At 37.5% G+C, this 14,595-nt stretch overlaps 1 protein-coding gene across 1 annotated transcript in view; it reads right to left on the bottom strand.

Moving 5' to 3' along the window:
* The window catches only part of LOC125465653 (mucin-16-like), a 56,954-nt gene extending 43,078 nt beyond the window's left edge, over positions 1-13,876 (bottom strand). The window contains exons 1-17 of the mRNA XM_059638427.1: positions 13,839-13,876; positions 11,758-11,883; positions 10,742-10,899; positions 10,584-10,651; positions 9,951-10,117; positions 9,291-9,317; positions 7,613-7,773; positions 6,537-6,604; positions 4,765-4,934; positions 4,567-4,593; positions 3,093-3,253; positions 2,873-2,940; positions 1,872-2,038; positions 1,670-1,696; positions 893-1,053; positions 678-745; positions 115-281 (exon numbers count right to left, since the gene is read on the bottom strand). Of these exons, the coding sequence (XP_059494410.1) occupies positions 115-281; positions 678-745; positions 893-1,053; positions 1,670-1,696; positions 1,872-2,038; positions 2,873-2,940; positions 3,093-3,253; positions 4,567-4,593; positions 4,765-4,934; positions 6,537-6,604; positions 7,613-7,773; positions 9,291-9,317; positions 9,951-10,117; positions 10,584-10,651; positions 10,742-10,899; positions 11,758-11,883; positions 13,839-13,866 (1,819 nt within the window). The 5' untranslated portion in view covers positions 13,867-13,876. The remainder of the gene's footprint in view (positions 1-114; positions 282-677; positions 746-892; positions 1,054-1,669; positions 1,697-1,871; positions 2,039-2,872; positions 2,941-3,092; positions 3,254-4,566; positions 4,594-4,764; positions 4,935-6,536; positions 6,605-7,612; positions 7,774-9,290; positions 9,318-9,950; positions 10,118-10,583; positions 10,652-10,741; positions 10,900-11,757; positions 11,884-13,838) is intronic.
* Positions 13,877-14,595: the final 719 nt, after the last annotated feature.

Below are 14,595 nucleotides of genomic sequence, written 5' to 3'. Positions count from 1 at the left end.
TGGAGCAAAAATTCATGCATTGTTTGAAATGGACTGAATTCAATCTGAAACATAGGGTTCATCATATAAAATAAAAATTCATGTGCATAAAATATATTTTTAAATGTTCCATACCATTTACATAGAGGCTGTTAGTGTCCAGTGAGTAGATTCCTAAGGTGGAGATGTTGTTTGTGTTGTCTCTGAATTCGTGGTACACAGTAACTCTATCAAAATCCTGCGTAGAATCATTTCTAAATGTGCAGATTGAATACACGCTGGTGTTGGCAACATCTGCCACACTGTGAGAACAAAATGCATGACAGAGATTAACTAAACATAGAAAGCTGTTATGATAATTTCATTATCATGCTAATCAGCATTCATCCCCTCGTGAATACTACATGTACTGCGGTTAAGTTTAAATCATTCAGTATACGATTAATCTGGATAATTTTCAATTAACACTATTCTTAAAAAGTCATGTCTGTAACATTCAAATTCACTGATTATATAACATCATTCATTTTACATTGTACAACATTCAACCATGAAATATATGTTTGCAATTATCTGTTCACATTTTTAAACTTTATGACATCATTTCAAGCATATAATTTCTCTATTTTAAAAATGCATACTGATAATTGAAGTAACATTTGCAGAAATTCCTATTTTTAAACACACATTGAACTCACCTGAAGGAAACAACTTTGCAATCTAAAAATGTTGCATTAATTTTACTCTTGCGGAACACAGCAATCAGCTGAAATAAAATTAAAATTATATTGTTAGAGAGTGTAAGTCTTAATAATTGGAATAAAATGTAAATCATTTTCTTTTACTAGTAACATAAAAATTAATTTATCTGCACAATACAGTTGTTGTGATAAAACTGTAATCTATTTGTTACCTGGTGAGAAATAATATCTGATGCAGAAATGAACAGCAAGGAACTGGAATCTTGCAGATTTTGTGTAAACTCGAGGTCGGTGATGATAAAGGTCACATTAAATTCAATGGGCCTCTCTTCCAAACTTGGAGTTTGCGATGTTGTCACTACTGGTGCTATTGCTAGTAGGAGACGAAAAAGACAATGTTAGCTTGAGAATACAACAAACATTTAGATTCTCAAATGCACACCGTCTACACTGCAAGCAAAATGCTTAACTGTCTAAATTAAAATATTCAAGATAATTGACATTCTGTGAATGATTACAGACATGCATACTAATTTGAGAGCCCTTTTTGGTTTTTAAATGTGTGTCATCAGTTTGTAGTAAATCTGGAACATCAGATGACTCGGAGTGAACTACCCCTGTTCTAATGGACTACGTATGTCCATGCAGAATCTTAAATTTGTGTTATTGCATTAATTTCAAGTAGTGTCTGCTATTCCATTTCGAGCTTCTTGCAGGTTTTGGTGTCGTGCATTATAACACCTGACATCAAAGAGTTTGGTTGCAAAATGAAACCAGGACCATCAGTTGTTTTTAAAAAAATACCCAATCCCAGTATTTAAATTCAGTATTAAAATGACATGAAAAGTGCGCAAGAAAGATACAGATATCATTGCATCCCACTAAGATAGCTTCATTTCAAAATACAGTAACAATCATTAGTGGAAGTATTGCTTTTGGTTTACCATCGGAATGGAAATAAACTATCTGTGAAAAATAAGCATGCTTACTTGGTAAAGATGGTGATTCATGGTAACCTATACAAAAGATTGAGATGTTGTCAGTGACATGTACCATGTGGAATTTTAACTTGAGAAAGTGAAGTAATAATTTGTGCACTCTTTGAAATGAACATAATTCTACCCGAATAATATTATTAATCACATGGAATGAAATTGAAGTGTACAAAATAAGTCTTGAAATGTTCCATACCATTTACATAGAGGCTGTTAGTGTCCAGTGAGTAGATTCCTAAGGTGGAGATGTTGTTTGTGTTGTCTCTGAATTCGTGGTACACAGTAACTCTATCAAAATCCTGCGTAGAATCATTTCTAAATGTGCAGATTGAATACACGCTGGTGTTGGCAACATCTGCCACACTGTGAGAACAAAATATTTTACAGAGTTTAACTAACAAAAGAATCTTGTTATGAAAATGTTATTATCACACTACTCAGCAAAACACCCCCTCAAGAAAGTATAGGTATCATGGTAAAGTTTACATCACCCACCATACCATAAATTTGAATAATTTCCAATTAACTCTACAATCATCAATTAAACACAGGTGTTTCCTAATTCACCCATGTAAATTAATAATGTGATGCCATAGAGAATAAAAAGATGAAGGAAGCAGTTCACTGGTTCACTTTCAGGTGCCACTTGAATTAATTAATGATCATGTTTAAAATGCGCATGTGTAAAACTAATATGAAAGGATAGCATCACAATTCACTCAGTAGTATGCATAACATTCAACATGCAATATTCGTGAGATTTCTGTTGTACAAAAGTTTGCATTTTTACACCTTATTACATGATTTCTTTTTGTTCGTTAAAGGGATGAGGACATCACTGGCTCAGCAGCATTTATTGCCCATCCTTTTAATTCAGAGTCAATCTCATTGCTGTGGGTCTGGAGTCACATGTAGGCCAGACCAGTTAAAGATGGCCATATCTCCTGACAATCGACAATGGATTCATGGTCATCATTAGATTCTTAATTGCAAATATTGTATTGGATTCAAATTTCTCTATCTGCCTTGGCAGGATTCGAACCCAGGTCCCTAGAATGCTACCTGATTCTCTGGATTAACGGCTCAGCCATAGCCTCCCCATCATTTCAAGAATATAACAAAGTTTTTAAAAATGCACTTTGATTGTTTCAACAACTTTTGCAGAAATTTACACTTTTAAACACAAATCAAACTGACCTGAAGGAAACAACTTTGCAATGTAAAAATGTTTCATTAATTTTACTCTTGTTGAACAGGGTAGTGAGCTGAAATAAAATCACAGTCATACTGTCAGTGGGTGAACTTCACAATGAATTTAAAAATGCTTTGCTGAACCATTTACTTTTACCATTAACAAAATTCTTAATCTATCTAACACAAAATAATCATTGGGACAATTCCAGATTCTATTTATTACCTGGTGGGCAATAATATCTGATGTAGAATTGTGCAGCGAAGAATTGGAATCTTGTAGATTTTCTGTAAACTCCAGGTTAGTGATGATAAAGGTAATGTTAAATTCAATCGGCTTCTCTGCCACATGTGGAGTTTGTGTTGTTGCCACAGCTGTTGTTACTGCTAAGGAGACATAAAGAGAACACTAGTTTGTGAATACAATAAATATCACTTGTTCAATTGAGCATGACATAGATAACAGGTCAGATATTTGTGCATCTAGATAAATCTCCTAACAACAAGGGTAAAGATGAGTTGTAGATGTTCGTCGACAAAGAGGTTTATTCATTTGAGAAGAGATTTTATTTTGATTTTTCCTGCATGATGCCAGTACATATTAGGCCCGTGTTAGCAAATACCTTGTGTGGATATACACCAGTACAGAAATTAGTTGCACAACTAAATAGGCTACAGGACAGAGTAGGCACTATATGTATGCAGCAGGCTGAGAGCTTAGTGTCGGCATGATACTGAGCTGCAGTGATTGAATAATTCAAACAAAATGTTTTGAATGTAAGCTTAATTCTGCACAGACCTATTGGAGACGTAAGGCATTTAGCTACTCAAAGAGTCATAACTATGAGAATGAAAACAGAAAGTGTTGGAGAAACTCAGCAGATTTTTGCAGCATCTGTTAGGAGACAAGCATTTTAAGTCCAATCACACTTCGTTGCAACACAAACTATGATGCAGTAACTGGAATGCTGTATTTAAAGAAGAAACTTGTTTTAGCATTACAAAGGGATAAGTTCTGCAAATAAGAATCTATTTACATTTTCATGGTCTTGGGACATGGACATAACAGGAGATTTTAGAGCGAAGTAATGAGAAGCATTTATCCTAACCAGAGACTGGTCTTGCATTCAAATGAGATATCAGCACAGTAATAGTTTCATGCATTTTAAGGGAATATGACAGATTATATTGCAGAGTAAGTTATCACTGTCATGTGTCTAGTTATGTAAAGAAATCTTTGTTCATTACACAGTATCTCTTGAGCAGTATCCCTGTGTGCAGACTGGTGGATTCAAATCTTTTCCATGTTTGAAGCCCTAACCATCATCATGTCAAAGTTCACTTGCACAGCTACAACTTCTTAGCATTAGTTTATTCTTGAGTACTGACTCTGTCTTAGCATCAGAAGTCTCAGATGTGTGCTGTTTCACTTGTTGAAAACAATATCTGATTTCCTTGTTTGACACAGATTGAGGATCAGGTTGTATCATTCTGTGGATCATGCATAGTGGATATAAGGTAACAAATACAGCCATTAATCGAGCCCTCAATAGACATTAAACAGCAAATGAATGACACACAAGGACTAGCTTGGTTGATTTCAGAATATAAGTACATTCATGAGTGGAGGACTTGCCTTCATTTTAATAAGGGATTGAAAGTGGAACAATATTGGAATTAAGAAATAAAAGTCTACTTACTCGGGAAAGGTGTTGATTCATGATAGCCTGTGCAAAAAGACAGACATATCATGAGCAAGATGCATCAAATGGAACCATTCCTTAGACAGTATGATAACTTTTCTGCATTGTATTAAACAAACTAAATTTAATTTGAATGAAGTAATCAAACACATATTAACTGAAATATACAGAATTTGTCCTTTAAATGTCAAATACCATTCACATAGAGGCTGTTATTGTCCAGTGAATATGTTCTCAAGGTGGAAATATTCTTTGTATTGTCTCTGAACTCATGGTACACAGTAACTTTATCGATCTCCTGAGCAGTGGAATCATTTTTAAACGTGCAGATTGCATACACGCTGGTGCTGCCACCATTTGCCAAGCTGTTGGAAAAGAAAATGCACTCTGTAGATTAACTGAATGTGAAGTTGTTTCAGAAATACCAAAATACAATCTAATTTACAATCCCATCCTTGATAAACTGTAGGCATTTTAATAAAGCAAAATTCATCCCCTGTAACAGTAGCTAAAATAACTTCTGAATTCTCCGTGTTTTCAAAATTTTTCAAAAGTCTAAGGCGGACTCCAAGATACAAAGCAACGCAGAATCGTTGAGCAGAGGCTGATAGCCAAGTTTCAAACCCATGAAGACAGCCTCAACCATGATCTCAAGTTCACATCTCACTATAGGTGACTCTACCACTCTGTTCTGTAAAGTCTTCCTTACTTTCCTGTTTAGACAGCATCCCCTTTATAAATTATGATCTCTCTACCTTAGTCATTTTGTACAGTTTCATATTACTTATTACACACTCTCACACATAATCTCACAAACAGTCTTACACACACAGCCTCACACACACACTTTCACACATGCACACATTCACACATACTCACTCACACAAACACACTCACAAACACACACACACCTCTCTCACACACTCTCCCATGCATGCTCACACTCACACACACACTTTCACACACACACTCTCTCACACTTACATACATACTATCTCAAGCACACACACGTGCACATATACACAGTCTCACGCACATACACTCACTCTCTCTGTCTCTCTCTCTCATACACACACACAAACAAATCAATGAGGTGAATCATTTTATCCAAGATGTTTGTTTATTTGCAGATACATTCTATTTTGTTCAAAAAACACACAATATATCGTCCTAAGCAGGCAACGTGGCATCTTATAAATTCCAGCTTTCAGAATAAAACCAGCCTGATTCCAGATTAAGACCCTGAGACAGCTTCTGGACAAAGCCTCACAACTACAATCCAGTGTCTGACCTGAGATGTCACTTCCTGTATTTACCTATGGCTCTGCCTGATTGTCATTGACATTGACTTTATAAATTCTTTACTCACTGTGTAACACTCTTGGACACCTGCCGAGACTTATCATCTGTATGATCTTTTGATCTCTCTGCCTGTAAACTCTGTGTCTGTTTGCTTTGCTCTCTTACTGCACCTGATGAAGGACCTATGCTCCGAAAGCTTGTGTGATTCCAAATAAACCTCGTGGACTTTAACCTGGTGTCATGTGACTTCTGAATTTGTCCACCCCAGTCCAAAACTGGCATCTCCACTTCAAAACTTTGAAACACAGTTATCTGTCCTATATTGTAGTATATATGTAATCAAATGTCAAAAGGATGGAAGACTGAAAGGGTAAAGGAAAGCAGTTCGATTATTTCAATTTTAAACATTACTTGGATGAACTAATGACGATTTCAATGCACAGATGTAAAACTAATATGAGATAATAGCATGGAAAACACAGCACTGCACATAAAATACTGCCAGAAAATATATCTTTGTGATTATTACAATGCCTAGATATAAATATTTTGAAACATCTTTACAAGGTTCCAATCATTACTGTCTTCTCCCTTTTAACAACACAATGTTATTTTAAATTAACCTTGATAAAAATTGTAATTCTTTTAAAATAGAAGGAACTCACCTGAAGGAGACAACTTTGCAATCTGAAAATGTTTCATTAATTTTACTTTCATTGAACAGGGCAGTGAGCTGAAATAAAGTCATAATTATACTGTTAATGGGTGACAGTCTCAAAGGTTGTAAAACTGCATCTACAAATCATTTCTTTCAAAAGAACGAAAGAGAAGTACAGCATGGAAACAGGCCCTTCAGTCCTCCAAGCCTGTACTGACCATCATGCCCTGACAAGACTAAAAAACAAACCATCTGTCCTTATTTGGTCCATATCCCTGTATTCTCTCCCTATTCATGTGACCATCCAGAAAGCTCTTAAATGTAGCCAACGTGCCTGCTTCCACCACCTCCCCTGGCAGTGCATTCCAAGTTCCTACCACTGTCTGCGTGAAAAATTTTCCTCGCACATCTCCCTTATATTTTTGCCCTCTCACCCTGAACTGGTGCCCCCTTGCAAAACTGCAACCCTGGGAAAAAGCCTCTGACTATCCATCATATCTACACCTCTTATAATTCTGTAGACCTCCATCAGGTCTCCTCTCAGCTGCCATGTTTCCAGTGAAAACAATCCTAGTCTTTGTAATCTTTTCTCATAGACAATGCCCTCGAGACCAGGCAACATCCTGGTGAGCCTTCTGTGCCCTCTCTCCAAAGCTTTCATGTGTTTCTAGTAGTGTGGCAACCAAAACTGCACACAATACTCCAAATGCAGCCCAACGAGGGTTTTATATAGCTGCCACATGCTTTGCCAACTCTTGTATGCCATGCCCTGGCCGATGAAGGCAAGCATGCCATAAGCCTTCTCAATCACTTTGGCCACCTGTGTAGCCACTTTTAGGGAACTGTGGGCCTGCACGCCCAGATCCATCTGTATGTTAATGTTCCTAAGGGTTCTGCCACGAACAATATAATTCACACCGAAATTTTTATTGTCCAAAATGTATCATCTTGCGTTTGCCTGGGTTACAGTCCATCTGCCATTTCTGTGCCTAATCCATATCCAGTTGTATCCTTTCATGAGACAGCACTTAATCTGAACAAAACAAAACAGTTGCCCGTCGAATGGTGTATTCAATTAGTTACCTGTCTGGAAACATCATTTGATGTAGAATTAAACAGCAAGGAACCGGAATCTTGTAGACTTTGTATAAACTGTAGGTTGGTGATGATAAAGGTCACATTAAATTTAATGCGCTTCTGTCCCAAATTTGGAGTTTGCGTTGTTGTCACTGCTGATGTTGTTGCTAACAGGAAACATAAAGATTGCATAATTCTGAGAACACAATGAATGTCCACCTTTCCATAGTAACAGCTATTGATTTCCTGTTTAAATACATAATATCTGGAAATTTATCATGATTGCAATGTGTTGGACAACATATCAGAAATTGTTGAAATGCTGGCAGATAGGGTGCTGGCAATATGAAAAGTTTTCTCCGAAGAGGAATCGTAATTGACGCTTCATTTGTAAAGGATTATGACTTGTTATAAGGCTTAGGCAAGGCAAACAGAGGAAAAAATGCTTTCAGTTTACTGTTGTTGCAACAATTGGAGGCCTCAGATTTAAGATTTTGCATACCATTTTCAGGAGTAATAAAGAGTTTAATTTTGTTTTAATGCAGCAAACAGAAATGACCTGGAAACCACTGCCTAAAAGCATGCTGAGATAAAGATGATTGATGATTTCAATGAGATACTGGATGCAAACTTGATGGAAATGGTGTGGCAGACCAATGAGCATAGAGCAGGGAGTAGGAAAAATTGTTGGCAAACAACTAGAATTTACAACTAACGATAGTGTGAATAGTCTGAACATTTTCAGCGGCACAGAGAGACCAGTGAATGTGATTGAATTTTTTGAAGAGGTGACTAAATAGTAAAAGAGGAATATCTACGAATGCAATTCATATGGACTTTTGGGAAATATTTTTGTGAAATCCTCGTGAGGAAGTGTTAGCGAAAACTCCAGATAATTTCATGACAAATCTCCTCCTATACTGGATAAATTTGGGAACATGATGGAAAGGATAATCGTGTCTCATGTTTACCTTTCTGCTTTAAAACAGTTGATTTCTATCCTAGAATTAGACTGTAATTTTCAATTGGGATAGAATTTTTGGGAACTATTTAAGATGTTGAATTTTTGGGATTTTATTATTAAACAGTTCTTTTTCAGCACAGAGAGGAATATCTTTGTATAATAGGTACAGTTACCAGGTAGTGTTTGTAATAAGTAAACAGATCCCAGATTTCCAGTTATATAGACTCAATGATGAATTATCTTACACACCAGATGTTTCAGCAACTGCATCGCCTATTTTTAAAAAGGTTTTGATTAGTTCAGTTGTTTGGACAGCTGGTTTGCAATGTAGAGTAGCACCAACAGCATGGGTACAATTCTTGTACCAGCTGTAGTTACTGTGAAGGCCCCAATTTCTCATTATCGCTTAAAGCATGCTGGCCCTTAGGTTAAACTTAGCATCAGCTGCCTTCCTATTGTAACAGAATAGCCAGAGGTGCTTGGGGGCTTGGCTGACTTTCATTATTTTTAGATTTATGTTTTAAGAATATCTAGAGTGTACTGGGTTTAACAGAATCCTTAGATCACCTGAAAAGAAAGTGCTTATGATGTGCTTAGCGGATGGAAGAAATCTTCCCAAAATGTTTCTGGTCCAGATGTTGAAAGATCGTATGTTAAACTGGTTGCATTTCTAAAAATATTGAAGGGTAATATTAACTGAGAAATAAATATCTTACTTACTTGTCAAAACTGATGATTCATGATAACCTGGAAGAGAAAAATATATTTGAAAAAGATGACTTAAGCTTATTAAAAATATTTTAATACCATAGAATTAATACAATTTAGAAATAACTAATTCCAATATTGTGTACAGGTGATGGCTTAGATAAGATTTTCCAAATTTAACTTGAAGCTGAAGACATTGAAATGTTAAAAGAAAATCTCACCATCGGAACTCATCATGAAAATTAATCTTTCAATAAAACATTTGAAAGTTTTTATCTCTTTGATCTCATAATCAGTGAGCAAGAGCCTGAAGATCAGAGAGTAAATAAACAAGTGTCAGCAGGATAAGGATAAAGGAAGTCAACGCATCAAGCATGAATGAGATGCACAGGGTAGGGAGCGAATGGTAGGTTGCAGGTCAGAGCATGAGAGACATTAGATTAGGAATGATGTAGCAGATAATAATTCTGAGAAAGAGTAGACAGGAAATGATAATGAACTGGCAATCCAGGGGTCAGAGCATACCAGGGGATTGGTAAGACAGACATCTTGAGCAAAACAGATGGTGGCAGGATCACATTTCAACTTGAAAATGACAAAAAAATGGAGTGTTAACTGGTTACAGTGTGAGTAAAAATATGTCAGAAGTATTTCATAAAAATGAGTATGTACCATCTACATAGAGGCTGTTACTGTCCAATGAATAGTTTCCTAAGCTGGTGATGCCTTTTGTGTTGTCTTGGAATTCATGGTAGAGTTGAACTTCATCAACTTGCTGGCCATTGGCACTCATAAAATTGCAGAATGCTTCAACTGTACTGTTACCATCATTTGCAGATCTGTCACACACAAATTCCAGGTGATTAATTTGTTACAACATCATCAATAAAAATACTAAATAATCGAATTGATGTCAACATAAATTCATTTCTGAAATCATCTGACCGCGTGTTTGTTTTTTATCTAATTACATTACATGGCATTTGAAAAGACAACCAGCGTTGTGCACCATTGTGTATAATTCAAGCAAAGGCTGTTCAATATCAGGAAGTTTACCATGGAACCCAAAGTCAATGATGCCTACATCCAGTGAATGAGTGAAATGAAAATTCAGAAGATTGTAGGTGTGCAGATCATATTATTGCAGTGAGGGAATTGCATCATCAGAATGTGACAAAAAGAAAAGGATTTTTTTCTAATGTAATTTGCTTTATGGGATTCCAATAAAATGCAGATCTATTGAATTGATACAAGGAGTGTCATCATTGTAACTAGCAACTTCTGCAGTAAAATGTAATTGCTTACCTAAAAGATAATGGTTGACAATCCAAGAATTTTGAATTTACTGTGCTGTTCGCATACAGATTATTGAGCTGTAGGAAATTTTTTAAAAAAGTACTTATTACAAAAATCAAAATGAAATATAATCCATTCTTCCTTCTTCTCTTAGATATCATGCTTACCTTCTCAATAATATTTCTTGACTCAGCCAGATATAATGGGGAAGTGAGATTTTGGAGAACTGGTGTGAATGGCAGTGAAAGCACAATGAAGGTTACATTAAATTTTTTTGTTTGAGTTTGAATTGGCTTGTCAGTTTCAGGCACAATGGGGGATTCAACTGTAAAAGAAAGAGGTGTAAGTGAAATTTGATGAAAAATACTTAGGTTCATTTAAATAAGGATGACAATATAGATTTGCTCTTGTAATGATTTTAATGAGGTCACCTGGATTGACCTCATAGACTATGATTTCTCTGATTGGGGAGTTAATCTAGTCCAATCAGGGAGCCCTGGCTGACTGTTAAAACCAGATTGCCCGACATCTTCACACCCTGCGAGGTGGCTGTGAGGGAGCTGGATCAGTGTGAAGGACATTCCACACATAAATAAAAGGTGACTTAGTGATGGGATACTGGTCTCTGTGCAGCTATTTCAGCTCTGAAAATGAATATCAGGGCTGGACAGGTTGATGTATGTGCGCATGGGGAACCCCAACTTCAAAAATGCCCTGGATATAGGAATTACAGTCCTGCTCCCTCCCTGACTAGACAGAGCTGACAACTTATTTTGTCACATTGTCTTTCTTGCCTGATCTAAAAGCCCTCATGAACATTTCTGCTCCTAGTTCTGAGGGTGACTGGGCTGGATGACAGTAAGATGGGCTTGAGAAGGCAGGCTGGCCTATTGCAGCCAGAGCCCAGTGTTAACAAGGCTCAGTCTGCAAATGTTTCAGGTCAGTTGGCCATCCAGCCCAGTCATTCCGCTAACCAACTAGGTGTGTGAGGACTTCTTAGGGTACACACTACCCTATCTCTTTCATAAAACTTAGTGATATTTAAAATTGATGTTCATGTTTCTATAATGGTATTAAAAATATACACTTTAGACAAAAATCAAGCTGGCTGAAACATCTATACATCAATGGTGCTGGTAGAAATAAGACTGTCCATTATCTCACAATTTGTTCCAGTTTGTACCTGTCATTATGTGTGTTGTGTTTGTTGTGGATGTTTCACTGGTGGTCACTGTTGCTGCTGAGCTTGTGACAGGGAAATTTGTGGAGATTTGAACAGATGTTGAAGTAGTTTCTGCTGATGATGATTCTGTTGCACACAATAGAAGATTCAGATGATTATGCCAGTATTCATGGATCAGTCTTATTTAGTCTAAAGATTTTTTTCTGATGTTATACAATACTGTGATCAAATGACCATAAGATCATCAAACATAGCAGCAGAATCAGGCTGTTCAGCCTACTGAGTCTGCTCTCCTATTTGATCATGGTTGATAAGTTTCACAATCCTATTCTCCTACCTTCTCCCCATAACTGTTGATCCCTTACAAATCAAAAACCTCTATCTCTTTCTTAAATACGCTAAATGACTTCATCTTCACAGCCCTCTGTGGTAATGAGTTCCACAAATGCACCACCCTCTGGCCACAGTTGTAAAGAGTTGTCCCTTCACTCCAAGGTTGTGCCTCAGTTCCTAGACTGTCTTATTAGTGGAAACATTTCCACACCTGCTCTATCCAGGCCTCTCAGTATTCTGAAAGTTTCAATCAGATATACCCCTTCATCCTTCTAAATTCTACTAAATACAGGCCTGGAGTCCTTAGTCACTGTTCATATGACAAGCCCTTCATTCCTCGGATCATATTTGTTAACCTCCTCAGGAGTCCTCTAACTCCAGCCCATCCTTCCTTGGGTACAGGGACCAAACTGTTCACAATATTGCAAATGCACGCAATCAGAGCCTTATACAGCCTCAGCGGCAAAACTCTGATCATATCGTAGAATCATAGAATCCCTACAGTGTGGAAGTAGGCCATATTGCCCATCGAGTCCACGCCAAACAGTATCCCATCCACATCCACTATCCCCATAATCTTGCATTTCTCAAGGCCAACCCACTCAGCCTGCACATCCCTGGACACTATGGACAATTTAGCATGCCAATCCACCTAACCTGCACATCGTTAGACGGTGGGAGGAAACCCACGCAGGCACAGGGTGAATGTGCAAATTCCACACAGACAGTCGCTGAAGGCTGAAATCAAAGCAGACTCCCTGGCACTGCGAGATAGCAGTGTTAACCACTGAATCTCTGTGCCACCCCTTCCAGCCCTCTTGAAATTAATGCCAACATTGCATTTGACAACCAAACTGAACCTGCATGTCAACCGATACTGAACGAGGACTCCCAAGTCCGTTTGTGCTTCTGATTTCTGAAGCCTTTCCCTGTTTAGAAAATAGACTATGTCTCTATTCTTCCCACTAAGGTGCATAACTTCACACTTGCCCACATTGTATTCCATCTGCCACTTCTTTGCTCACTCACTCAGCATGCCCAAGTTTCCTGCAACCTGCCAACTTCCTCAACACTACCTGCACCTCCACCTATCTTCGTGGCATCTCTCATCAGCTGAATCCTGAAATGATCTGGATGTGGGTACAGGTGCTGTTCGGAGCCATGAGGAAGTGCCACAAAGTGCAGATCAAATTAGATAACATTTTGCTTCAGAGCTCTTCTTTGGAGTTTGGCGGAATCTTCTCCAGACTTGGAATTCTTCATGTTAAAGCACCACAGACCAAAATCAGAGACAGCAAGAACTGCAGATGCTGGAGTCAGAAAGAATGCAGTGTGGAGCTGGAGGAACATCAGCAGGCTAGGCAGCATCAGAGGAGCATCAGATCAGATATGATGGGTATGTACCACAGTACAGGCATAAATGTGCATATGTCTGGAATATACTGTCATTTTGAGGAGCTTCTATTGGTGGCATAAAGAGTAAGTTTTGAACCTCAGTATTTTTCTGCATGAAGCGAAAATCTTAATGTTTCATTCACATTTGGATCTAACGAAAATTACTTCATAAGATAATGATACAATAACAGCGAACAGGCAAATTGCAAGTGTACGATTTTGTCCCGGATTATATTGGAAATAACAGATCAAAACAACAAAATTCAACTAATATATCATGCAGTATTCAGAATGGGAATTAGGTTGAAAAAAATAAAAATGCAACCAGTGATGCAAATACGTTCTGAAGTTACCTCTTGTCGTGAGTGCCGTTGCTATCATTATAGTTGATTCGGTTGTAAGTGCCTCAGTAGAGCTCCCTGCAGTTGTTGCTGCTGTTGTACTTGTCAATGCAGCAGCTGATGTAGAGGATGGTCCCGTGAAGATGGTCTGGGTACTTGCAGTCAAGATTTCAGTTGATGCTGTGAGGGTAAGTAAAGGCATAATTCAAGCCAAAAGCAATTGGTTCACAATCATGGAGAATAAAGCAGTAATATTTTGCGTTTAAACTAGCACATGGACATATTGCTGTTTTGTATGCAAGCAAATAAAGTTGATTGATCAGAAAAATCTTTTCATTGCCACTGACCGCTTGTAGTCATGCCCTGTGATGTTGAGACAGTTGTTGATTCCACTGCTGATGTTGAAGTGAAGCTGCTTGCAGTTGTTAGTGCTGATGAACTTGTTGATGTGAGAGACAGTTCAGAACTTGGTGCCCTTGTAGTGGTGTGCGTACTTGCAGTTGTGTTTCCTGAAGTTGCAGGGGAAATGACGAATGATATAATTGAGCTGAATCATAATTATTAACAGAAATATTAATTAATATGTAAACTATTCTGATTCACAAACATTTAGATCCCATTGTGTGGATACATTTCAGCAAAACAGAAGAAACAAAGTAAATAATTAAATTAATGACTCTAACTCATAATCTAATGCACTCAAGCATGAAAGCTGAGGTGTATTGAGATGAGAGATAATAGGAACTGCTGACGCTGGAGAATCTGAGAT

This window comes from Stegostoma tigrinum, chromosome 30, assembly GCF_030684315.1.
Source record: "Stegostoma tigrinum isolate sSteTig4 chromosome 30, sSteTig4.hap1, whole genome shotgun sequence".
Lineage (NCBI taxonomy): Eukaryota > Metazoa > Chordata > Chondrichthyes > Orectolobiformes > Stegostomatidae > Stegostoma > Stegostoma tigrinum.
This window is presented reverse-complemented; position numbering and strand designations above follow the sequence as displayed.